The 27,784-nt window shown below is 41.5% G+C and overlaps 1 protein-coding gene across 1 annotated transcript in view; it reads left to right on the forward strand.

Moving 5' to 3' along the window:
* Nucleotides 1–25,397, forward strand: part of LOC144255599 (arginine--tRNA ligase, cytoplasmic-like) — a 38,745-nt gene extending 13,348 nt beyond the window's left edge. Inside the window, 7 exon segments of the mRNA XM_077800361.1 lie at nucleotides 745–923; nucleotides 1,395–1,504; nucleotides 3,850–3,865; nucleotides 3,868–3,960; nucleotides 23,663–23,835; nucleotides 24,228–24,475; nucleotides 25,251–25,397. Of these exon segments, the coding sequence (XP_077656487.1) occupies nucleotides 745–923; nucleotides 1,395–1,504; nucleotides 3,850–3,865; nucleotides 3,868–3,960; nucleotides 23,663–23,835; nucleotides 24,228–24,475; nucleotides 25,251–25,360 (929 nt within the window). The 3' untranslated portion in view covers nucleotides 25,361–25,397.
* The last annotated feature ends 2,387 nt before the right edge of the window (nucleotides 25,398–27,784 follow it).

The following is a 27,784-nucleotide window of genomic DNA, read 5'->3' on the forward strand; positions in this document are numbered from 1 at the left end:
GTCTTCAGAGCCTTTATTTTTTTAATGTGGTGCTGAGGATCGAACCCGGGTCCTGCCCATGCTAGGCGAGGAGTGCTCTACCGCTGAGCCACAATCCCAGTGCCTATGTTTTAAACCACTGATTTTACTTTATACTTTCTTAGTTTAGGAAACTAAACCTGGGTAATTATTTACTGCATTATTGCTGCAAAGGTTAAATTTAAGGCTTGCATATTTGGCACATAGTGGCACTTAAATATAGGTGATATTATCATCATGTTCTTTCCTGTCTCTTCCTAAAACCAAGACTCTTGCATTTTTCATCATGAATATATAATTCATTTTTTCTGCTTCTCATTCCAAAAGCTAAATCCAACTGTTTGATCACATTATAAAATGTCTGTATAGGAATAGCATCTGGCTCTAGTTTGGGAGACTTTCATGCCTTTGGCCTGCACAGCGAGTGAGTTCCAGTTACACATCCTAAGAAGGGCTTGGGAGCCAAGTGTAGAGTGAGTCCAGAAAACTACTCTATCTGACCTGTACTGTGACAGCACCCTGCACTCCCAGATAGCCTTGACCTTAGCCATTTTCCAAGGCTTCTAGTAGGTCATGATAAGACAAAAATTTTGTGGTTTTCGCAGCTAAGAAATATTTTCTAAAATATTCATAGACTAGTTAGCTAGTCCTCAAAATGACCAAGATTCCAGTACCTTCAGAGCTCTTTTAGCATTATTAGTGACGTTTGTTTGTTTTTTCCCCTAGGCTTTGTACAAATGGATGATGGCAGGAAGATTGTGTTTGTCCCAGGGTGCTCCATACCATTAACCATAGTGAAATCTGATGGAGGTTACACCTATGATACGTCTGACCTGGCTGCTATTAAACAAAGACTATTTGAGGAAAAGGCAGATATGATTATCTATGTTGTAGACAATGGACAAGTAAGTTTGTAGTTTTGTCTGTTTTTACATTGTTGGTCTGGAGGTAGACAATATGGTGAGGTTGTATTTGGGGAATATTTACAGTTGTTCAGTGCTAAGATCGGGAACATCAGTATATTGTGGGAAAAGGAACAGTTTTCAAGGTGTTCTCTAAAGAAAAGGTGATGTCTTTGAACCTCAGCAGTTGGTCTTAATAGGGATGGGGTTTAAATTAAAATTTAATTGAAGTTACTGTGTGTAAACTTACCTTTAATTCATTTGCTTTTAAAACTTTGTGAAAAGTATGGTAACAGCTTTGCTCTTACTGTTTCTCACATAATGAGTAAAAGAAACACTTTTAATATAACATGCCACAAAACTTGAATGACTTGTGTTTTATAGGCATCTTCTAGGCATAAAAGCCTTAATAAGCCCTTTTTAAAAAAATTATTAGAAAACTAGCAGGTAACACTCTTTTTCTACATTTTATAGTCTATGCACTTACAGGCAATATTTGCTGCTGCTCAGATGATTGGTTGGTATGACCCTAAAGTAACTCGAGTGTCCCATGCTGGATTTGGTGTGGTACTTGGGGAAGACAAGTAAGTCTGGGAAACCTGAAGATGGTAATAATATACTGATTCACCAATTTCTCTGGAAGAGGCCCTAGTTGTTAATTTTTGATAACATATTAGGTAATTCAGTTTTTTAGTCTGTACATTATAAATTCAGCTGAGCCATTCTGTATATTCTCATCACTGCCAGAGGATAGTCTCAAAGGGGACATATGTATGAAGTCAACTGAAAAGGAAATTCGAGACTTAAATCTGTGAGAACAGAAATCCATAATCTGTTAAGTTCTAAAATCTATAGTGGTACCTTTTCAGAATTCAGAAAAATTATGCAAAAACTCAGTCTAGACATTTTGTAAATGTCTTTTCCTTCACAGTTGCACACTTGGTAAAAGCTTGATTCAGTTGAGGTTTGATTCACTGCTTTTGTTCTTTAGCCATCTCAAAAATGTTATTAAAGCCTACATGTTAATAATGTCTTATCATTTTTTAATTCTTCACATTTGTCTCTATAAAAAGGTAAATACACTTAGGTATTTTATTTATATGTGAAATTCATCAGTCCAAAGGCACAAAACTTTTCATATTTTAAAACTTTAACACTCAGTAGTATTTTAGGATCACTTGCCATTTAAACAGCACTTCTTAAAAACTGATATTTAATAATGCCTAGATATTAACATCACACAGGTGGTAATGCTTCTGAAAACCACAAGAGGTGACTGGATTTGGCTGGAGAGTGGTCAAAAGCCCTGATGTGAGCATATGAAAGACAAGTTAGTTTGTCCACAGATATTATTTTGGTAGAGATTTTATAGCAGTCAGTGAATTTGTTGGAAATATTGTATTACTTTTTTGTGGAATCAAGACACTGGATCCTATGGTCCTGAGAGTGCTTAAACCAGGGAATCTTATTTCCTGAACTGTTTTCTGATACATGTTTAGGTGGTATTTATTTCATTTATCATGTATGGCTGAGGTATCCTAAATCAGTTTGTTTCTACTCTCTGCATGATTTAAAAAAAAAAAAAGGCTAGGATACTATAATTTAAATAATAGCTAAATGCAGCTCACTGTATTTTAAATATGTTAAAATGCTCAGATTCTGTTTTAATATTTAGGACATAATTTATCTTTTTATCTCCTATTCCTTGGACACCTTTTTATTGAGCACCTGCTTCACATGGTATTTCACGTTATGTACAGGAAGATATATATACATGCCAGGGCCCACTGTAGGATTCGAAAATTCTAAAGTGGGTGTTTGTCATCTGTGTTTTTAAAAGCTTTGTTGGTATTCAAATATGCATCCCTCCTTGTCACAAAAATGGAAGACAGTTGAGAGGAGGGAATAACGGATGGGACCAGATGTTGCAAAGTAGACAGAGTAGGAAGCCTTCATCAGCATTTTGTTGAACATTTAGGAGATTTGGCAGGCTGGGGGTATAACTCAGTGGAGGAGCACTTTTACCCAGCATGTGTGAGGCCCTGGGTTCAATTGCCGGTTGTTGAGGGTGGGAATTGAATAAAGAAAAATATCAATGAAGATGATAAAGGCAAATAGAGCCTTTGTAAATCACGCTGTAAAAATAAGAGGCACTATCACATTTGGTACGCTTTATGTTGTATAGAAAAATATGCTTTTGTATGTTATATTTGAACTTTTTAAAAAAGTACTTGATGTCATGCAAACTTCTGTTTAACAGGTAAAATCCAGTTTTCTCAGTTGCCATTATCATTGCTAGTCGGTACTTACTTGTGCCCCATCCAGGGAGATTCTAATTTCAGTATGTCTGAATGGGGCCCTAGAATCCTTTTGTCATAAAACTCTCAAAAATATAGTTGGGTTGTGACTCAGTGGCACAGCACTTGCTTTACACATGTGAGGCACTGGGTTTGATCCTCACAGCACCACAGCAAAATGAAGATATTGTACCCAAGTATAACTAAAAAGAAATGTTGAAAAAAAGCAGTTGGGTTTGAGAACCACTAAATAAGATCAATTACTATATAGAAAAATATAAGTAATTCTAGAAGCAAACATGTGTTTGACTAATTTTCCTAAAAGGTTAAAACTACCAAGCAAAATGTCGTATTCCAGGAAAATGCATAAATTAAATCTTTTTACTTTTCCTTTTAGGAAACTGAAGGTAGACCACTGTTAGGGCTAACCCATAGGGTGCTTTGAGCTGGGGGCTGGAGGTGACACACGTACAAACAGTTGTCTTTTGCCACCCTCCCTAATTGCCATGTGGAGTGGGGCACTGTTACCTTAGCATAGAGACTGATTTCAAACAGGCCCCTCAAGCTTTCAGTTTGAATATTTCTAATTAAAAGGTCATTTTCAAATTCATTAAGTTGTGACTTTTTTTTAGGAAGAAGTTTAAAACACGGTCAGGTCAGGGGAAGCGGTACGCCTCATAGACCTTCTGGAAGAAGGACTCAAACGGTCTATGGACAAATTGAAAGAAAAAGAGAGGGACAAGGTAATCCAAGGCCTTTTTTGTTTAATGTATGTTGTGCGTTATATATAATTTTTTTCCTTTGATACTAGGGATTGAACTCTGAGCTATATTTCTAGTCCTTTGAATTTTTCAAGACAGGGTCTTGCTAAGTTGCCAAGACTGGTCTTGAACTTGCATCCTCCTGCCTCAGCCTTCTGAATCTCTGGGATTACAGGAGTGTGCCACACTGTCGTTTTTTCCATTTTTGAGGAAAATTACAAGGAGTCAGTCCAACTAGGCCAGGCTTATATTGCTCAGATTTTAGTGCATAATGAATTCATGAATTGTACTGAGCATTTGTTGTGAAAGTATTGTTCTTGGCTATTACCAAAGGTCATGGCTTTTTCCTTCTTTGTTAAAAGGCAGCAGAGCTACGATGTCACATTAACTGTTTTAAGTGGTTGTACATGATAGAATGCATTTGTGCACTTTGATATACATAGGTGGAGTATAATTCTCATTATACATATTGTAGAATCACATCAGTTATACATAAGGTGGTAATGTCTGTTTCAATATACTGTCCTTCCTATCCCCATATCCTCTCCCTTCTATTTAAGGTAACTGTTCTTCACCCCGCGGTTGTGAGTTAGCATCCACATATCAGAGAAAACATTCAACCTTTGTGTGTGTGTGTGTGTGGGGGGGATTGGCTTACTTTACTTAGCATGTTCTCCAACTCCATCCATTTACTGGCAATTGCCATTACTCATTCTTTTTTAAACTGAGAAAATATGGATATATACAAGGGAATATTACTTTCTCCATTCATCTATTGAAGGACATCTAGGTTGGTTCCATAGTTTATAGCATCTCAATTCACAGTAGCTAAACATTGACATGGCTGTGTCACTATAGTATGCTGCTTTTGAGTCCTTTGGGTATAGACTGAGGAGTGGGATAGCTGGGTCAAATGGTGGTTCCATTTTGAATTTTCTGAAGAATTTCCATAGTAGTTGCACCAATTTGCAGTCCCACCAGCAATGTATGAGTGTGCCTTTTCCCTCACATCCTCACCATTTATTGTTGCTTTTATTTTTTTTATTAGTTCAAAACATTACAAAGTTCTTGACATATCAAATTTCATACATTTGATTCAAGCAGATTATGAACTCCCATTTTTACCCTATATACATAATGCAGATTCACATCGGTTACACATCCACTTTTTTTACCTACTGCCATACTAGTGTATGTTGTATTCTGCTGCCTTTCCTAACCTCTACTATCCCCCTCCCCCATCTACTGTAATTCATTTGTTTTTTTTCCCCTCACTTCCTCTTATATGTAATTTTGTATAACAATGAGTGTCTCTCCTTCCTTTACCATTCAATTTCCCTTCTCTCTCTCTTTCCCTCCCCCCTCTCATCCCTGATGATACTCTCATTTGAGTTTTTAATTTGGGTTATAGTTTCCTTCATTTCTAATATTGTTTGATTTTTTTTATAATCTCCTGATAAAGATGCTTATTTGCTTCTTTTATTTGCTTGTGTATTTCAGTATCAATGAGTTCTTTCAATGTTTGAATTTGCTGTCTCATATCCTAAGATTCCATTCCATCTGTCTAAGGTATTCTTTGAGTTCTTTATTTGGCCATTTTTCTGATGCCTCTAGGTCCTCCTGAATATTTAGGCTGTCCTGCATTGTTTGTACTCCTTTTCTTCCTTGCTTTTTCATGCTGCTTATGTTACTTCTTGCTCTGTTTGACTGCTAAGTTACTGTTTACTCCTATAAATTTATTTGGTTTTGTGTGTCTCTGGGGTCTCTTTTGTGATGGGAGACTATGACTAGAGATGATGAGTTTTGTTGCACTTTAGTGTAGATTCATTCGTTTCCTAAACTGTGTACGGATTCTGATGGCATATAGAGGTCTGCGGTTTGGTCTTGGGACTTACATTTAGGTCAAATGATGTGATTGTATTGAGGTTGGTATCTTTTGGCAACCTTGGAAGGTTGCTCTACTGACGAGGGATATTAACAGGAGAATGGTCTGGAGTATTTGGGGGAAGTTAAGGTCTTTTTTTTTTTTTTTTTTTTTTTTTTTGTGCTATTTTTTTTTTTTATTGGTCGTTCATAACATTACATAGTTCTTAATACATCATATTACACGGTTTGATTCAAGTGGATTATGAACTCCCCCTTTTACCCCGTATACAAATTGCTGTATCACATCAGTTACCCTTCCATTGATTGACATATTGCCTTTCTAGTGTCTGATGTATTCTGCTGTCTGTCCTATTGTCTACTATCCCCCCTCCCCTCCCCTCCCCTCCCCTTTTCTCTCTCTACCCCTTCTACTGTAAATCATGTCTTCCATTTGTATTCTCTTGACTTACCCCTCCTTACCTCTTATATGACATTTTGTATAACCCTGAGGATCGCCTTCCATTTCCATGCAATTTCCCTTCTCACTCCCTTTCCCTCCCACCTCTCATCCCTGTTTACTGTAAATATTCTTCTCAAGCTCTTCGTCCCTACCCTGTCCTTGTTTACACCCCTTATATCAAAGGAGTCATTTGGTATTTGTTTTTTAAAGATTGACTAGCTTCACTTAGCATAATCTGCTCTAATGCCATCCATTTCCCTCCAAATTCTATAATTTTGTCATTTTTTAATGCAGAGTAATACTCCATAGTGTATAAATGCCACATTTTTTTTATCCATTCATCTATTGAAGGGCATCTAGGCTGGTTCCACAGTCTTGCTATCGTGAATTGAGCTGCTAAGAACATCGATGTAGCAGTGTCCCTGTAGCATGCTCTTGTTAGGGCTTTAGGGAATAGACCGAGAAGGGGAATAGCTGGGTCAAATGGTGGTTCCATTCCCAGCTTTCCAAGAAATCTCCATACTGCTTTCCAAATTGGCTGCACCAATTTGCAGTCCCACCAGCAATGAACAAGAGTGCCCTTTTCCCCGCATCCTCTCCAGCACTTATTGTTGTTTGACTTCCTAATGGCTGCCAGTCTTACTGGAGTGAGATGGTATCTTAGGGTAGTTTTGATTTGCATTTCTCTGACTGCTAGCGATGGTGAGCATTTTTTCATGTACTTATTGATTGATTGTATGTCCTCCTCTGAGAAGTGTCTGTTCAGGTCCTTGGCCCATTTATTGATTGGGTTATTTGTTATCTTATTGTCTAATTTTTTGAGTTCTTTGTATATTCTGGTTATTAGGGCTCTATCTGAAGTGTGTGGAGTAAAGATTTGTTCCCAGGATGTAGGCTCCCTATTTATCTCTCTTATTGTTTCTTTTGCTGAGAAAAAACTTTTTAGTTTGAGTAAGTCCCATTTGTTGATTCTATTTGTTAACTCTAGCGCTATGGGTGTCCTATTGAGGAATTTGGAGCCCGATCCCACAGCGTGTAGATCATAACCAACTTTTTCTTCTATCAGATGCCGTGTCTCTGATTTAATATCAAGCTCCTTGATCCATTTTGAGTTAACTTTTGTGCACGGCGAGAGATAGGGATTCAGATTCATTTTGGTGCAAATGGATTTCCAGTTTTCCCAGCACCATTTGTTGAAGATGCTATCCTTCCTCCATTGCATGCTTTTAGCCCCTTTATCAAAAATAAGATAGTTGTAGTTTTGTGGATTAGTTACTGTGTCCTCTATTCTGTACCATTGGTCCACCCGCCTGTTTTGGTACCAGTACCATGCTGTTTTTGTTACTATTGCTCTGTAGTATAGCTTGAAGTCTGGTATCGCTATACCGCCTGATTCACACTTCCTGCTTAGTATTGTTTTTGCTATTCTGGGTCTTTTATTATTCCATATGAATTTCATGATTCTTTTATCTATTTCTACAAGATATGCTGTTGGGATTTTGATTGGCATTGCATTGAACTTATAGAGAACTTTTGGTAATATCGCCATTTTGATGATGTTAGTTCTGCCTATCCATGAGCAGGGTATGTTTTTCCATCTTCTAAGGTCTTCTTCTATGTCTTTCTTTAGGGTTCTGTAATTTTCATTGTATAAATCTTTCACCTCTTTTGTTAGGTTGATTCCCAAGTATTTTATTTTTTGGGGGGATATTGTGAATGGAGTAGTTGTCCTCATTTCCGTTTCAGAGGATTTGTCGCTCATATACAGGAACGCCTTTGATTTATGCGTGTTGATCTTATATCCTGCCACTTTGCTGAATTCATTTATTAGCTCTAATAGCTTCTTTGTAGACCCTTTTGGGTCTGCTAGGTATAGAATCATATCATCTGCAAATAGTGATAATTTAAGTTCTTCTTTTCCTATTTTTATGCCTTTAATTTCTTTTGACTGTCTAATTGCTCTGGCCAGTGTTTCGAGGACTATGTTGAACAGAAGTGGTGAGAGAGGGCATCCCTGTCTTGTACCAGATCTTAGAGGGAATGCCTTCAATTTTTCTCCATTCAGAATGATGCTGGCCTGTGGCTTATCATAGATTGCTTTTACAATGTTGAGGTATGATCCTGTTATCCCTAGTTTTTCTAGCGTTTTGAACATAAAGGGATGCTGTACTTTGTCGAATGCTTTTTCTGCATCTATTGAGATGATCATATGGTTCTTATTTTTAAGTCTATTGATGTGGTGAATAACATTTATTGATTTCCGTATATTAAACCAGCCTTGCATCCCAGGGATGAATCCTACTTGATCATGATGTATAATTTTTTTGATATGTATTTGAATCCGATTCGCCAGAATTTTATTGAGGATTTTTGCGTCAAGGTTCATTAGAGATATTGGTCTGTAGTTTTCCTTCTTTGATGTGTCTTTGTCTGGTTTCGGAATCAGGGTGATGTTGGCGTCGTAGAATGAATTTGGAAGTTCTCCCTCTTTTTCTATTTCCTGAAATAGCTTGAAAAGTATTGGTGTTAGTTCCTCTTTAAAGGTTTTGTAAAACTCTGCTGTATACCCATCCGGTCCTGGGCTTTTCTTAGTTGGTAGTCTTTTGATGGTTTCTTCTATTTCCTCTATTGTTATTGGTCTGTTTAGGTTGTCTATATCCTCCTGGCTCAATCTGGGCAGATCATAGGACTCAAGGAATTTATCTATGCCTTCACTATCTTCTATTTTATTGGAGTATAAGGATTCAAAGTAATTTCTGATTATCTTCTGTATTTCTGAAGTGTCTGTTGTGATATTGCCTTTTTCATCCCGTATGCTAGTAATTTGGGTTCTCTCTCTTCTTCTCTTCGTTAGCATGGCTAAGGGTCTGTCAATTTTATTTATTTTTTCAAAGAACCAGCTTTTAGTTTTGTCAATTTTTTCAATTGTTTCTTTTGTTTCAATTTCATTAATTTCAGCTCTGATTTTAATTATTTCTTGCCTTCTACTTCTTTTGCTGTTGTTTTGCTCTTCTTTTTCTAGGATTTTGAGATGAAGTATGAGATCATTTATTTGTTGGTTTTTTCTTTTTTTGAGGAATGAACTCCAAGCAATGAATTTTCCTCTTAGAACTGCTTTCAATGTGTCCCATAGATTCCGATATGTTGTGTCTGTGTTTTCATTTAACTCTAGGAATTTTTTAATTTCCTCCTTGATGTCTTCTAAAACCCATTGATCACTCAGCAACCTATTGTTCATTCTCCAGGTGATGCTTGCTTTTTCCTTTCTTCTTTTATCATTGATTTTCAGTTTCATTCCATTATGATCAGATAAGATGCATGGTATTATCTCTACCCCTTTGTATTGTCTAAGAGTTGCCCTGTGACATAGTATATGGTCTATTTTTGAGAAGGTTCCATGTGCTGCTGAGAAAAAAGTGTAGCTACTTGATGTTGGGTGGTATAGTCTATATATGTCAATTAAGTCTAGGTTGTTAATTGTGTTATTGAGTTCTATAGTTTCCTTATTTAACTTTTGTTTGGAAGATCTGTCCAGTGGTGAGAGAGGTGTGTTGAAGTCTCCCATGATTATTGTATGTTGGTCTACTAGACTCTTGAACTTGAGAAGAGTTTGCTTGATGAATACAGCTGCACCATTATTTGGGGCATATATATTTATGATTGTTATGTCTTGTTGGTGTATGGTTCCCTTGAGCAGTATGAAGTGTCCTTCTATATCCCTTTTGATTAGCTTTGGCTTGAAATCTATTTTATTAGATATGAGTATGGACACTCCTGCTTGTTTCCGCGGTCCATATGAGTGATATGATTTTTCCCAACCTTTCACCTTCAGTCTATGTATATCTTTTCCTATCAAATGCGTCTCCTGTAGACAGCATATTGTTGGGTCTTGTTTTTTGATCCATTCTACTAGCCTGTGTCTCTTAATTGGTGAGTTTAAGCCATTAACATTTAGGGTTATTATTGAGATATGGTTTGTTCTTCTATCCATATTTGTTTATTGATGTTACTAAACCTGATTTGTTATCCTCTTTGACTACTTTCCCCCCTTTACTGTCCTACCTCCCATTGTTGGTTTTCAATGTTGTTTTCCATTTCCTCTTCCTGTAATGTTTTGCCAAGGATTTTTTGAAGAGATGGTTTTCTAGCTGCGAATTCTTTTAACTTTTGTTTATTGTGGAAGGTTTTAATTTCATCTTCTAACCTGAAGCTTAATTTCGCCGGATACACGATTCTTGGTTGGAGCCCATTGTCTTTCAGTGTTTGAAATATGTTATTCCAGGATCTTCTAGCTTTCAGAGTCTGTGTTGAGAGATCAGCTGTTATCCTGATTGGTTTACCCCTAAATGTAATCTGCTTTCTTTCTCTTGCAGCTTTTAAAATTCTCTCCTTATTCTGTATGTTGGACATCTTCATTATAATGTGTCTAGGTGTGGATCTCTTATGATTTTGCACATTCGGCGTCCTGTAGGCTTCTAGTATTTGGGATTCTGTCTCAATCTTCAATTCTGGGAAGTTTTCTCGTATTATTTCACTGAATAGACTGTTTATTCCTTTGGAATGGAGCTCTGTGCCTTCCTGTATCCCAATGACTCTTAAATTTGGTCTTTTGATATTGTCCCATAATTCTTGGATGTTCTGCTCATGGTTTCTTAGCAGACTTGCTGAGCTGTCTATGTTCTTTTCCAGTTGAAATACTTTGTCTTCATTGTCTGATGTTCTCTCTTCTAAGTGATCTACTCTGCTGGTAGTATTCTCAATTGAGTTTTTAAGTTGGTTTATTGTTTCCTGCATTTCTAGAATTTCAATTTGTTTGTTTTTTATTACCTCTATCTCCCTGTGAAATTGATCTTTGACTTCCTGGATTTGTTTGTCAATGTGATCTTTCATTGTCTGATTTTGCTGTCTCATGTCTTCCTTGAGACTCCAGATCATCTGAAGCATATATATCCTGAACTCTTTATCTGATATTCCATCTGTTGCAGCTATTACCTCTTCTAAAGTTGAGTTGACCTGCATTGCTTGTGGTCCTTTCTTTCCTTGTCTTTTCATACTGCCCGCGTTTCTTTCTGCTTGGTGCAACTGTTGTGTTTTGAAATTTACCCCCTATTTATTTATGTTGCTCTTGTATACTTGAAAAGTCTCCCTTGCAGGTGCGGGCGGCGGCTGTGCCCCTACTCCAATTGGGGTGACGTGTCTATCACGCTGGCGGCTCTCTGGGCCTGTTCCGGGAGTGGAAGGCGGCTCTGCTCTGTCCCTATTACAATTGGGGTGTCGTGACTACAATGCTGGCAGATCGCTGGGCCTCTTCCGGGCGTGGGCGGTGGGCTTGGCTGGTGGGATTCCACCTAATGGCAGTCCCTAACCTCCCTGCTTGCTAATTAATGGCTTCTCTGAGGCGCCACGCCTTCTGTAGCTGCGGGGCAGGCCGCGCGAATCAGTTGGCCTGGATCTCCGGGGTCCTGCTGCTGGCTGTTTTGATGTTACAAGCTGTTGGAGAGTGGTGGTGTATTCTTCAGCTTTCCCGGATGGTGGCCACTGACTGCCTGGATGGAGTGTCCGCTGTTTTGATGTTGCACTCTGAAGGAGAGTGGCGGTGTATCCTTCAGCTTTCCCGGATGGTGGCCGCTGACTGGCTCGGCGGAGTGTCCGCTGTGGGGGATGGGACTGTACCGCTTCCTTCCCCTTCTGAGAACCCGTGCTCGGCCCAAGGGTCCGTGTGGGCTTGGCTGGTGGGATTCCACCTAATGGCCTTCCCTAACCTCCCTGCTTGCCAATTAATGGCTTCACTGAGGCGCCACGCCTTCTGTAGCCGCAGGGCAGGCCACGCGAATCAGTTGGCCTGGCTCTCCGGGCCCTGCTGCAGGCTGCTGGGATCCCTGGCACTCTATCACTTTGATTTTTTCTGCTTGCCCCTCCCCCAGCGCTGGCTAGCCAGGTTTCCTTTTGGCTGCTACTGGGAGGAGGGGTTGGAGGTCAGGTGTCTCTGGTTTCCCCCTAGCCTGTATGGAGGCTCAGCTTGATACTCCCTCTCCCGGCAAGCCTAGGAGAGATTTTATGCGAATTCCCGCTGTCTGGGGGGTGAGCTGAATGACACCGACCTGTTTTGATGTCGCACTCTGAAGGAGAGTGGCGGTGTATCCTTCAGCTTTCCCGGATGGTGGCCGCTGACTGGCTCGGCGGAGTGTCCGCTGTGGGGGATGGGACTGTACCGCTTCCTTCCCCTTCTGAGAACCCGTGCTCGGCCCAAGGGTCCGTGTGGGCTTGGCTGGTGGGATTCCACCTAATGGCCTTCCCTAACCTCCCTGCTTGCCAATTAATGGCTTCACTGAGGCGCCACGCCTTCTGTAGCCGCAGGGCAGGCCACGCGAATCAGTTGGCCTGGCTCTCCGGGCCCTGCTGCAGGCTGCTGGGATCCCTGGCACTCTATCACTTTGATTTTTTCTGCTTGCCCCTCCCCCAGCGCTGGCTAGCCAGGTTTCCTTTTGGCTGCTACTGGGAGGAGGGGTTGGAGGTCAGGTGTCTCTGGTTTCCCCCTAGCCTGTATGGAGGCTCAGCTTGATACTCCCTCTCCCGGCAAGCCTAGGAGAGATTTTATGCGAATTCCCGCTGTCTGGGGGGTGAGCTGAATGACACCGACCTGTTTTGATGTCGCACTCTGAAGGAGAGTGGCGGTGTATCCTTCAGCTTTCCCGGATGGTGGCCGCTGACTGGCTCGGCGGAGTGTCCGCTGTGGGGGATGGGACTGTACCGCTTCCTTCCCCTTCTGAGAACCCGTGCTCGGCCCAAGGGTCCGTGTGGGCTTGGCTGGTGGGATTCCACCTAATGGCCTTCCCTAACCTCCCTGCTTGCCAATTAATGGCTTCACTGGGGCGCCACGCCTTCTGTAGCCGCAGGGCAGGCCACGCGAATCAGTTGGCCTGGCTCTCCGGGCCCTGCTGCAGGCTGCTGGGATCCCTGGCACTCTATCACTTTGATTTTTTCTGCTTGCCCCTCCCCCAGCGCTGGCTAGCCAGGTTTCCTTTTGGCTGCTACTGGGAGGAGGGGTTGGAGGTCAGGTGTCTCTGGTTTCCCCCTAGCCTGTATGGAGGCTCAGCTTGATACTCCCTCTCCCGGCAAGCCTAGGAGAGATTTTATGCGAATTCCCGCTGTCTGGGGGGTGAGCTGAATGACACCGACCTGTTTTGATGTCGCACTCTGAAGGAGAGTGGCGGTGTATCCTTCAGCTTTCCCGGATGGTGGCCGCTGACTGGCTCGGCGGAGTGTCCGCTGTGGGGGATGGGACTGTACCGCTTCCTTCCCCTTCTGAGAACCCGTGCTCGGCCCAAGGGTCCGTGTGGGCTTGGCTGGTGGGATTCCACCTAATGGCCTTCCCTAACCTCCCTGCTTGCCAATTAATGGCTTCACTGGGGCGCCACGCCTTCTGTAGCCGCAGGGCAGGCCACGCGAATCAGTTGGCCTGGCTCTCCGGGCCCTGCTGCAGGCTGCTGGGATCCCTGGCACTCTATCACTTTGATTTTTTCTGCTTGCCCCTCCCCCAGCGCTGGCTAGCCAGGTTTCCTTTTGGCTGCTACTGGGAGGAGGGGTTGGAGGTCAGGTGTCTCTGGTTTCCCCCTAGCCTGTATGGAGGCTCAGCTTGATACTCCCTCTCCCGGCAAGCCTAGGAGAGATTTTATGCGAATTCCCGCTGTCTGGGGGGTGAGCTGAATGACACCGACCTGTTTTGATGTCGCACTCTGAAGGAGAGTGGCGGTGTATCCTTCAGCTTTCCCGGATGGTGGCCGCTGACTGGCTCGGCGGAGTGTCCGCTGTGGGGGATGGGACTGTACCGCTTCCTTCCCCTTCTGAGAACCCGTGCTCGGCCCAAGGGTCCGTGTGGGCTTGGCTGGTGGGATTCCACCTAATGGCCTTCCCTAACCTCCCTGCTTGCCAATTAATGGCTTCACTGAGGCGCCACGCCTTCTGTAGCCGCAGGGCAGGCCACGCGAATCAGTTGGCCTGGCTCTCCGGGCCCTGCTGCAGGCTGCTGGGATCCCTGGCACTCTATCACTTTGATTTTTTCTGCTTGCCCCTCCCCCAGCGCTGGCTAGCCAGGTTTCCTTTTGGCTGCTACTGGGAGGAGGGGTTGGAGGTCAGGTGTCTCTGGTTTCCCCCTAGCCTGTATGGAGGCTCAGCTTGATACTCCCTCTCCCGGCAAGCCTAGGAGAGATTTTATGCGAATTCCCGCTGTCTGGGGGGTGAGCTGAATGACACCGACCTGTTTTGATGTCGCACTCTGAAGGAGAGTGGCGGTGTATCCTTCAGCTTTCCCGGATGGTGGCCGCTGACTGGCTCGGCGGAGTGTCCGCTGTGGGGGATGGGACTGTACCGCTTCCTTCCCCTTCTGAGAACCCGTGCTCGGCCCAAGGGTCCGTGTGGGCTTGGCTGGTGGGATTCCACCTAATGGCCTTCCCTAACCTCCCTGCTTGCCAATTAATGGCTTCACTGGGGCGCCACGCCTTCTGTAGCCGCAGGGCAGGCCACGCGAATCAGTTGGCCTGGCTCTCCGGGCCCTGCTGCAGGCTGCTGGGATCCCTGGCACTCTATCACTTTGATTCTTTCTGCTTGCCCCTCCCCCAGCGCTGGCTAGCCAGGTTTCCTTTTGGCTGCTACTGGGAGGAGGGGTTGGAGGTCAGGTGTCTCTGGTTTCCCCCTAGCCTGTATCGGAAGTTAAGGTCTTGATAGCACTATATAATGTCCCGGAACATTGACCTATACACATTTAGTACATTACACATAAATAGCGTCTTATTGCTTGGGAGGAAAGGTATTAGAAGGGAAGAAGTCACTAAAGTGAATGAGAGTAAACAGAATTCAAGGAAAGGGGAATAAGGAAATGAAAAAAAATATAGAATAAAAAAAAGTGATAAATAAAAAAATGCAGTCTTAGAGTTCAATTAACTTCTCTTCCAGTAGGTGGAGCTGTGCCCACAGGGCCAAGCTTCTCTCAGTGCGTGGGAACCAATCACTGTGCAGTGGGTCTCCACTCCTGAGTGCCTTGGGCCATTTCTTGTGTCTAGTCACCTCGCCACTGGCCCCGTTCACTCCAGGTCTGCTGCTCACAGGAGCCCTATCTTCTTGAACAACTGGGCACACTATCCCTGCTTGCCAGTCCCTCAGCCTCTAAGCTTGTGGAGCTTGGGGCTGAGAGCCCTGGGCCCTCCGGTAGCCACGCCCCCAGGAGCTGGTGCAAGAGACCTCAGTTGTCTGCGCTGGTGGGAGTGGTAGCCCGGGAGTTCCGCGCCACTCCTGAATCCCTGGTCTGACTATCGTGCTCACGGGAGAGCTAGGAGGGGCCCTTGAGGTTTCCCCGCTGTGTGGAAGTGGGGGCTAGGGGATTACACACCTGTCGCTGCTGGTATCAATGAATTTATCTCTTCCACCGCTTTCTGATGACATCAGTTCTCTGCCATGTTGGTATCCCATGCGAATGGCAGCATTTCGTTCCCTTTGCCAGGTGACCAAAGCAACTGGTGGGTCCTGACTGGCTCTCTCAAGCCCCGTCTCAATCCTGTTGCCACTGCCTATGAAGGCTTGGTTGGTATTTACCTCCACAGTATTTGGCGGGACCCGGACCGAGAAGCAGTTTCTGCGGGTTCCTTAACACTGAGCCAGAGCAGTTTGCGAGACGCAGCCGAACAGGAGCCTGAATTCGGCCACTCCGGGCTCAGTGTGTGTTCTGATAGGAGCAGGCTATTCGCCCCAGATCCACATTAGCTCAGCAATGCCTAGTGATCTTGAGCAAACAGCATTTAGACGATTTAAGACTCCCTATGCCCGCGCAGCTGGAGAGGTCAGAGACTTGATACCTCCGTGCCCATCGCCATGTTGGATCTCGTTGCCTTTATTCTTGATGATTGCCATTCTGACTGGAGTGAGATGAAATCTTAAGAGTAGATTTGCGTCTGATACAGATGAATACTTTTCCATATATTTGTGGATAGATCATATTTCTATGAAGTGTCTGTTGAGTTGCTTAGCACATTTATGGGGGTTTTCTGAGTTCTTTATATATCCTTGAGATTAATGCTTTGTCTAAAGTGCATGTGGTAAAGACTTTCCCCCAGGCTGTAGGCTCTCTCTTCACATTGTTTTTGCTGAGAAGGAGCTTTTGAGTTTGAATCCATCCCATTTATTGATTTTACTTCTTGCACTTTAGAGGTCTTACGGGAGTCAGATCCTAGGCTGACATAATGAAGATTTGGGCCTACTTTTTCTTCTAGTAGGTGCAGGGTCTCTGTTTTAGTGCCTAAGCCTTTGATCCACTTTGTTAAGGTGGTTTTCCCAGCACCATTTGTTGAATAAGCTATCTTTTTTCCAATGAATGTTTTTGGCACCTTTGTTTGAGTAGGAGATAACTATTTGTGTGGGTTTTTTTTTTTTTAAATGATACATAAAAGCCTAAAAATTGTTCTCTGGGGTACCATGTGATGTTTGTGTATATATTATTTCCTCTGACATATATCATTTCTTTATGGTGAAAACATTCAAAATCCTAACTTTTTTGAGATATACAGTATATTACTCTGCAGTATCACAGCATGGAATAAGTACCCATGTCTGTGGCAATGCCATTCCACTCTGAACTTGATGAACTTAGATTCCACAAGAGTACATGTACTACTTGTCTTTCTATGCCTGAGTTATTCCCCTTAACAGAATGTTCTCCCATCTCATCTATTTTATGGCAAATGACAGGATTTTGTTCTCTTTTTATGCATGCCTAGTATTCCCTTGTGTATATTTATCATATTTTCCTTATCCATTCATCAGTTGATGGACACTTAGGTTGCTTCCACATTTGGCTTTGTGAACAGTGTTGAAATTAACATGAGTCAGGTATCTCCTTCCACATACCCATTTCATTTGCTTGGGTACACACCCAGTAGAGGGATTATTGTATCATACAGCACTACTGTTTTGTCTTTTGAGAAGCCACCAATTTTCATAGTGGCTGTACTAATTTACCTGCCTACCACTAGTGTACTAGGTTTCCCTTTTTTCCCACATCCAGGCAGTCATTTGTCTTTTTGATAATAACCATTCTGAGTTGATCAACACTACAGAAATGTAAATCAAAACTATAAGGTTAACATTTTTTCCCATTAATTGGACATTTCAGATCTTTTTGGAGTATTAGGGCGTTTTGCTATTGTTTGAATTATTTTGGGTATTGATCCCTTTTCAGATGTGATTTGCAAATACAGTTTGCCTCATTTGCTTTGCTGTGCAGAAGCTTTTGGGTCCTGGTCCATTCCAATAACGTATTTCTCTAATGTTTTCTTCCAGTAGTTTCAGGTTGATCTTTAGTGTTTTGATTTAATTTGTTTGCATGCTTCTGCAGGTAACCAATTTTTTCTAGCACCACTTGTTAAAAAGACTGTCCTTGCTTCACTGCATGTTCTTAGCACCTTTGCCAAGAATCAGCTAGAAGGGCTGAGTGTTCTTGCTCTGTGTTCAGTCCTTAAGAAAAATAATCAATTGGTTGTAGGTGTATGAGTTTACTTCTAGGCTTTTGTCTCTGGTTTTTTACCAACATCTTGTTTTGATTACTGCTTTTTATTTTTGGTACTGGGGTTGAGTGCCCCGGTTTTGTGTTTTATTTAGAGACAGGGTCTCACTGAGTTGCTTAGCGTCTTGCTTTGTTGACACTGGCTTTGAACTCGAGATCTTCCTGCCTCCCAGGTAGCTGGAATTATAATCACGGGCCACCATGCTCAGCAGTGGTTTTGGTCTTCATACTGAAGCTGTGGCTTATAGGCCATCTTTGTAGAGCACTCAGATTTTTGTATAGTTACTCTTACTAGCTCACTAGTGAATTTTATGACTTATGTTTCGGTTGTATATATCTTTCTATTATGATATCAGATTTTTTTTCTTGCAGCTTTTGTTTCCCTTAAAAGAGCTGTTTTAAATTTTTCTATCTAGGAATTCCTCCCACAGTTTACTAATCCAATCAGGTTTTGGTACCTTTTTTAGTACATTAAACTAGGCCATGGCCCCCAGAATGTCCTTGATGCTTGCCCAGTATGAGACATCAGCCAGAGCTTACAGGATGAGGTTCTTCCTAATTTGTGCCCATCTTCCCAGAAACTGTTTTAAGAACAGTTCTATTTGAGCACTAGGTGGCACTATATGCCTAGGTTTGCCACAAGTCCACGGTGCTATGTTATTATTTCAGCAATAGAGTGGGAGCTAAGCCAGGTTTGTCCAACTACATAGTTGTCCTCTCAGTGAGCATTGTCTGTGGGAATATCTAAAGGATACTCCATCCCTCTATCCCAGAGACTCCTGGTGCCAAAGTCAACAGCCTGTGGTCAGGCCAAATTATTGTGGAGGGAGCTACCCCCATGTGGTGACCACTATTGCCACCCCGAGTCCATGGCTTGATGAGCTCTGCATAGCACTGAAGGGAGGACTAAGGCCAGTGCTGCTGTGGGCCGCTTACTAATGTGGTACACTTGGGGCCTGATACTACTGCAACCAGGTATGGGTGTTGCTGGCCAGAATAGTGTTCTAATGGACTGGGGCTATGTGTCTTACTCTGGGATTGGGATCTGGCCAATGTTAGTTTTCATGAGCCTGGCAAAGTCCTGTGTTTACTTTCCTCCCAGTGTAGAAGTCTTGTTCCATATTTATGCTGTGCACAGTAGTGGCAAAGGCAGCCCCTTGTCCATAGAGAAGGACAGTAAGCCTGGGTATGCCCATGCAGCAGTTGGCAGTGAGGCAGGTCAGAAAGGTGAGTTTATCCCACTGAGGTACAGCTCTGCTTGGTGCTAGAGCACATCTAGAAACTGTCTATAAGTACCTGCCGGGGATAGCTCTGCTGCCTGTGGTTGTGTGGTGAAGACGGCCACAAAGGCTGACAAAGTTGGGCTTGGGGCAAAACCTACACAAATACCCATGACTGGGAGACTTGGATGCATCCCGTTTCAAGAACAGACCTTAGGTCTGTCCCATTTGTGCAAAGGCCCTGCCTGCTACCAGGAGGTTCCCTCGGGCCTGTGCTTAGGGGGCCTCTTTCCTAGTACTCAGCTCCAAGATGAACTCCTAGCTCTTCTGCCTTTGCTCCCCGCACAGTAATCTTTCTCATCCTGCCTCTGCCCACAACTGGACTTTTGCCATGGCAGGCCTCATACTGGGTTTCTGAAAGTGTGAAGACCTGTAGTTATTTTCCTTTCCCCTAAGCAACAGGTGTGTCTCTACACTGATCAAATGATCCAGTCAACTCTTTCCTGCCTTCAAAGCATCTTACAGTATTAAAACCCAGAAATGTTGGTCTGTCCACCATGTGGCTCCCCCCCCCCATCAAGTAGTTTGCATGAATAGTTCTACTTGAATTGTGATCAAGGATATTTGTCTGTAGCTTGTGTTCTTACCAGGTTTTGGTATCAAGCTAATTTAGGCCTTGCAGAATGTGTTTGGAAGAATGTCTTCCTCTTTATCTTGAAATAAGAATTGGTATTAGTTGTTCTTAACAATGAAGCCATCGAGTTCTTGGCTTTTGGTTACAAATTCAGTGTCCTTACTTTGAAGTATTTTTGAGTTTGTGTTCATTGTTGGTAAGTAATATCTAGGAAATGTGTCTATTTCCAAGTTATATTTGGTGGCATAGTTTTTCATAACAATCTTTATTTCTCCAGAACCTGCCTTTTTGTGTGATTTATTCAAGTCTTCCCTCCAACTACAATTCATCTTTGAGGGACAAGCTCTTTGTTTTGTCAATCTTTTTGTATTTTTTTAAGTTTCGATTACATTTATATCTCTCCTCTGATCTTAATTTCTTTAGTTTGGTGTTTAGTTGGATCATTTTCATTGAGATGCAACGATAGATTGTTTATCTGAGGTCCACTTGTTGTGAGCATTGACTTGCTATATACTTCCCTCTTGGTGCATCATGTTTCCATTTGTTTCAAAAACTTAACATGGCCTTGATACATCAGTAAATAGGCAAAGGAACTAAACACCCATCAAGAAATATGAACCATCAATATATGAAAAGATGTTCAACATGTCTAGCAAGTAGAGAAATGTAAGCTACACTGAGATTACATCTGGGGCCAGGGGTGATGATGCCCACCTGTTAGCCTGAGGCAGGAGGATCACGAGTTCAAAGCCAGTGTCAGCAATAGCATGGCTCAGGGGTCGATCGCCCCTGATTTCAATTCCCAATAACACACCCCTCCAAAAAAAAAATTGTCAAATAGAAGGCTTTGTTTTCTATGCCAGTTGCCCAAAGGGAAAAATAAAACCTCCTACATCATAATTGCTTCTCCTTATGAGAAACCCATGTACATCATTTATAAGCAAACCTAATGAAAAGGGACTTGAATATATGCAGTGGAAGAATGTGTGTCCAGTGTTACCATGTCCATCATGTTAGAGAGGAATGTAAATAATAAAATTAGCAAGGGGGTGGTGACATCAGGAACAGCTTAGACAATCAACTTGTCCTCAACCTTTAAGATGGGAAACTATTCATACATATTTTTAAAGGAACATTTAAAAGGTCAAAAACTGCTACAACTTTACTAAGTACAGAAATATTCCACTTAAAGCAACAAAGTTCTTGTTTCATAGGTTTTTAGAAAAACCTGTGAACAACTTTATAACCAACTTAATGAGATTTTCTTTAAAATTTGTCATTCACAAACTCTGCACGAGTCCTTCAGATCCTTTACAATCTGCTTAAACCTTTGGTTTTGCCTTCTATTTCCAGTAATTTTATTTGACAATTTTTTTCTACTACCTAGAATTCTTCCTTTGCTTCTCTCCTACTTACTAGTTCCTTTCTACCCATTTATTTCCTTCCTTAGATTTATAACTTAAAACAGTCCTTTAATAAACATACTTCAAATTATAAAAAAATTATTCAAGGTAAATTTGTTTAGAGTTTAAGTTATATATGGACAGAACATCTTTTTTATATGGTGCTGAAGATTGAACCCAGTGCCTTATGCATGGCAAGTGCTCTACCACTAAACCACAACCCCTAGAATTTTCAACACTTAAGGTTATTTAAACCATAATACCTAGTGAAGACCAAGGAAGAAATGGTTGGGAATTGTTTACCATGTACCAACAGTTTGATATAACTCCAAACATCTATCTTTTCTTTAATTACTTTGTTAAATGTGGAATAAAATATATCATCTTTAATTTTGAATTGATATTTAGCAATTGGTGTTTCAGTATTTTACCTTGTAAACAGTCATTTCGCTTTACTAAAGTGATTATGTTCATGTTTTTAACGATCAGATCTGGATTATTCTATGAATAGATATTAGGCATAGTCTTTTAAAGATTTAGTGTTTTTCCAAGAAACATACCCTAGAAGTTAAATGGCTGTATTTAATCCATTTGCATACTAAGTAAAGCACTTCAAGGATATAGCAAGTAGCCTTGCCTACTCAAAGGCAAGCCTGGATGGCCACAATTGAAGACATTATTTTACCAAATTTACTGAATATGTACTTAAATCATATGAACTAAAAGGCATTTGAGTTAATTACTAAAGTTTATTTGGGTGTTCATAAGTCTGTTAGTCAATTTGAATACGTTTTCTTAGGGGATTTTACATGTAAATAGTTCATTTCGGACTCTCACAAGAGAAATGACTTCAACAGTTTAATCCAATTTTTTTTTTTTAACAAATAGGTCAATTTAGGGTCACCTGTTCATATGGCTAAGCTTAATCATAGGAAGGCAAGTAAAGATATTGTTTCCATAAGTTTTCTTTAAGAAGCCTCCTTTGCCCCTACCTCTTGCATGTGGGGAATGGAGCCCAGGGCATCCTGCATGCTAGGCACATGCTTCACCACTGAACTGAGGCCCCAGCCCGAAATGAGCTTAGGGGTTTACTGGCTGGAATAATAAACCTCCAAGTGACCTTGAATTTAATAAGTTATCTTCATTTTGTTTGATCTAATGATCAGGAACCATTTTTAGAAAGGTTTTTGAGAAACTGTAGGTTTTCTTCTATCTTCCCCCTCAAGCTTTTCCTGGCTCATATGCAAGTTGGAGATCTTTTGTTATGGCTCAGGATTTTAACCAAGGTATAGGTTGTTTTAAGAGGCATAATTTGAGGAACTCTATATATACCAATCTCGCTCTTTCCTTTTAGATTAGGAATTTCCAGTTGTTTCATCAGCTTAGCTGTTAGGTGAGAAAAACTCTCAATTCATGCCCCTTTTAGCATAAACAGGTCATCAGAAAAGAGATGACTTAAACTATGTTAAGAACTATCTTACAGTTTGACCATCTAGAGTCCCTGTGGGGGGGACTTTTGCATACTTTTAGGGAAAATCCTTTAAGAACGATCTTAGGGAATGTTCAGGGTTTAGGCAGAGTGTCTTGCTTTGGTAAGCATGCTATGCCCAAGATTCTTTTTCACCTGATAGATGACCTAGCTACAGAGTGACAGAAATGGTCTTACCTCTTCATGGTTCTCTTCACATAGATGTGGTAACTACCCCAGCAGCTTTTAACTAGCCATCCTGAGCCCACCATTTAGAATGTTAATTTTGGCTCAGAAGATTTTGAGAAACATGAAGTTAATTAGCAAATCACGTATAGACATGTATAACCAAAATTAAGGCCCATACAAATTGTAAATCAATGTTAAATTAGGTGCACAGAACCAAAAAAACTCACTAGAGGAAATCTTAACAGAATATAAATGCTATGGAAATTTGGGTACTCCTCAGGACAGTGTCCATGTGCTAGAAATGACTCCAAAAAAGACAAGTCTTTTACCTAAATACTCCTTATCAAACCAGTTCCTAAATAAAATCAGCAGGGTTCCATCACCAAACAGTTGCAGATTCTTCTGTGCTAGCTGCTGTCTAGCAATCTTAGGACAACACTTCCTTTGTAACTTCCCATCCATACTTATTTGTTAGGATTGATACCAGCAACCCTGTTTTTATTTTGACAACTTTCACAATTGATTTACCCAGACGTCACACGGTTGGTCTGCTCAACCTCATCTATCATGGCCGGAACAGAAATAATAAATGGCTAATTTTTTTTTAAATACATTACTTCTTCCACTCAAATTCTTGTTTTATTTTACTATAGTTTTCTATAATCAATAATTTATATCCACATCATACCATAAATACTAACTTATGCTTTGGATTTCATATCTATTGAATGCAAAGTGTTGATAGCTTATTTTCCAATCACATTTCTCGTAGAAACATTGTTTATTGATAAGTGTGCCATTAGATGCTTCCTACCCCAGTACTCTGCCCATTGGATATCTAGGCAAAAGCACTGGTCAGTAAGCTAAGAAGTGCTCTTTTGTTTTTCCCAAAGGTCTTAACTGCAGAGGAATTGAAAGCTGCTCAGACATCTGTCGCTTATGGTTGTATCAAATATGCTGACCTTTCCCATAACCAGCTGAATGACTACATCTTCTCCTTTGACAAAATGCTCGATGACAGAGGGAACACAGCTGCTTACTTGTTGTATGCCTTCACTAGAATCAGGTAATCTTATTGTGAAGCAAACAAAGTATTCTTAGTTGCTCCAAAATGTATGTTTTGTATATACAAGTGTCTTTGGAAATGTGTTCCCTTTTAGAATTACAAGTTATATGGAACCTCTTAGCCTGTTCCCATTTACTCTGGCAGATTTAAATACCAAACAGGCGTCACCTGCCCCCCTAGAATATTCCCTTCCAGTATTGTAAAACACTTCAGACCAGCTTATTTTGACTAGTGATGTGCCCCAGAGTAAATGCATTGTCTATTTTATAAGAATCTCTTAATTTCTGATTTACATCAGTCATGTCTTATCAGCAATCAATTACGTGGGTTCTCATGGAGAAGAATGTGTGTGCCTGACAAAATGGATCAGTAGTGCTTGTCTGGCATTCCAGGTCTATTGCACGACTGGCCAATATTGATGAAGAGATGCTCCGCAAAGCTGCTCGGGAGACCAAGATCATTTTGGACCATGAGAAGGAGTGGAAACTAGGCCGGTGCATTTTACGCTTCCCTGAGATTTTACAAAAGATTTTAGATGACTTATTTCTCCACACACTCTGTGATTATATTTACGAGCTGGCAACTACATTCACAGAGTTCTATGATAGCTGCTACTGTGTAGAGAAGGACCGACAGACTGGTGAGCATCTTATCCTCTGTCCATGTTGGAGAATGGGTGCTCTGAGGGAACTTGGGCCGGGTTGCATTTCCCATTTGTTTATTCATAGAAATCCTCCCTTTTCCCCAAAGAATTGCAAAGTAATCCATACAAAAATGGACAAAACGAGAACTAATGCTAGCAGAAACATTGCATCTCCACTCAGGCATTGGGGGGTGGGTGGAACCTTACAACTTCAAGAAAGACAGTTGAGAATGCCCTATTCCCAGGGATCTGTCAACAAAAGCGGAGTATTAGAGAGGCCAAGAACGTATTTGAAACTGCCTTTCTAGGTTTTTTTTGTTTGTGGAGCATGTGGTAGAGTACTGGGAATCAAACCCAGGGCCTCACACTTGCTAGGCAAGCACTCTACCACTGAGCTATACTCTCAGGCCAAGAAAACTGCCTTTGGAAAACAACAGGTGATCCTTTCCTACCTTGGGTTCTCTGACACTTTCCATGGTTAATGAAGTACATTAAAAGTGTTAAGGCAAGTAGCCATTTGTGAGGCTTGTGCCTGAGTGAAATTTCTTTAAAAGTTCGTTAATACATTGTCTGAACCAACTATGACCCTAAATACTATCAATCCTAGAAGAGAATTGAGTTGTACAAGAGAATATAAAATCTACATTTCATTATTGCAGACCTCTATAGTTCTTTTTCTTCTTGGTTTGTCTACAGGTGGTTGTAGTTAGACTACACAGCTGATTTTTCTACATAAAAACCAAGCTAATCAGTGTCTCTTCTCTCTTCTCAGGAGAAGTATTGAAGGTGAACATGTGGCGCATGCTGCTGTGTGAAGCAGTAGCTGCTGTCATGGCCAAGGGGTTCGATATCCTGGGAATAAAACCTGTCCAAAGGATGTAATCCCTTTCGAATACTGTGTTTTTACCAAAGTGGCCATTAGCACTGTTTGTTAAAAAAAAAAAAAAAGCAATCATGTGGATCCCAAAACTACTAAAAACATTTTCTTAATTATCTGTGTAAAATGTGGTTCTTTAACAACTAGTATTATTTTTAAAAAAGGCACTTTGTTCCCAAAATGACAGTGGAGGCCATGGACTAATGTAGGCTTAGGAACCATAGTCCTGGAGTTTATTGGCAGGGATGTATTTTTTTTTAATTGGTCGTTCATAACATTACATAGTTCTTAATACATCATATTGCACGGTTTGATTCAAGTGGGTTATGAACTCCCGCTTTTACCCCGTATACAGATTGCTGTATCACATCAGTTACCCTTCCATTGATTGACACATTGCCTTTCTAGTGTCTGATGTATTCTGCTGTCTGTCCTATTCTCTACTATCCCCCCTCCCCTCCCCTCCCCTCCCCTCTCTCTACCCCTTCTACTGTAAATCATTTCTTCCATTTGTATTATCTTGTCTTACCCCTCCTTTCCTCTTATATGTCATTTTGTATAACCCTGAGGATCGCCTTCCATTTCCATGCAATTTCCCTTCTCACTCCCTTTCCCTCCCACCTCTCATCCCTGTTTAATGTAAATCTTCTTCTCAAGCTCTTCGTCCCTGCCCTGTCCTTGTTTACACCCCTTATATCAAAGGAGTCATTTGGTATTTGTTTTTTAAAGATTGACTAGCTTCACTTAGCATAATCTGCTCTAATGCCATCCATTTCCCTCCAAATTCTATGATTTTGTCATTTTTTAATGCAGAGTAATACTCCATAGTATATAAATGCCACATTTTTTTTTATCCATTCATCTATTGAAGGGCATCTAGGCTGGTTCCACAGTCTTGCTATCGTGAATTGAGCTGCTATGAACATCGATGTAGCAGTGTCCCTGTAGCATGCTCTTATTAGGGCTTTAGGGAATAGACCGAGAAGGGGAATAGCTGGGTCAAATGGTGGTTCCATTCCCAGCTTTCCGAGAAATCTCCATACTGCTTTCCAAATTGGCTGCACCAATTTGCAGTCGGCAGGGATGTATTTTCACTTTAATCAGATACAGATCTCATGCCCCAAGACCTTCATATACCTCAGTTGTTCCATTCCAGTATTTGTTGGTAGGTTGTGACAGAGCTGAGACTCCGCAGTGGTAATTACTTGCTCTGGAACAAAACCAAGATTCATACCCATGTATGTATAACTCCCAAATTCAAGCTCATTTTTGCAATCCAATGACACTGGGAGTGTAAAATACTTTGTTTCAGAGGGAGGGGGCAAGAAAACAGATTGGAAATTTCCTCAAGTCCTGGATTAGCTCCATTCCAAGGGAAACTAGAAAAGCATTAATGTCTACACTAAGATTGCAGTGATTTACCTAGAGCAGTCAAGGATCGTCCCTGGGCTTAGCACATTGTCTCACTTCATGCAATTGTTGCTTTAGCAAACCAGGAGGAGGTTGTTGGTGGCAGTAGTCGGGAGAGTGGGGGGAGGCCTCAGCAGTGATTTGAGTCAGTGAGCATTTCCATTAACTAACGAATTCATGGGAAGAAGTCAGCACAGTAGAATGACAAATGCTTAATAAATGTTAACTGTTGCTACGGGGCTCCAGACTCAAAAAGAACCTTAGAAATGATGTTAGCAAGCTACATGTGCAGGCTGGTGTGTACCAGATGGACGTGTCCACACCAGCTCACTGTATCAGGTATGGAGAGACTAAGCAGTTTCTCAGCCTACCAACTTCACACTTTCTCCCTAGACCTGGAATCTATGGACCTTACCACTAAAGAAGAGTAAAGATGACGGAATGCAGGAGCATGTTAAAAATCAACCGACAGTCATGACTGATTCACATGCTAGAAAGCTCAAGAGCAAGTCAGTCTCTGATGTGCCTAAGACCAAACTTTGTTTTACCACAATTTACAGAAATACAAATGTTAGATAACATCAAGAACTTTTCCTTAGGAAATAGAGCTCTGGTTAGCCTGGGGTTTTTTTGTTTTTTAAAATAGTTACTGATAGCACCACATATAAATAAATAAAATGAAGGTCTGAGACTCAAACCCAGTGCCTCACACATACCAGGCAAGCACTCTACCACTGAGCCACAACCCCAGCCCCTGGTTAGCAAGTTTTTAATGCTCACTAGTATGTTGATTTGGAAAAGCCATTTTTTTTGTTTCTGTGGGGGGTTGTCCCTGTTGTGGATTTGTTGTTTACTGTATTTGAAATCAAACCCAGGGCCCCACACATGCTAATAAGTGCTCTGCCACTAAGCCACATCCCACCCCAAAACAGACAGGTCTAAGTTGCCCAGGCTGCCCTCAGTATTCCAATCCTCCAGCCTCACCTTCCCTAGTAGCTGGGATTATTGGTGTGTGCCAC

The sequence above is a fragment of the Urocitellus parryii genome, chromosome 1, assembly GCF_045843805.1.
Source record: "Urocitellus parryii isolate mUroPar1 chromosome 1, mUroPar1.hap1, whole genome shotgun sequence".
Taxonomy (NCBI): domain Eukaryota; kingdom Metazoa; phylum Chordata; class Mammalia; order Rodentia; family Sciuridae; genus Urocitellus; species Urocitellus parryii.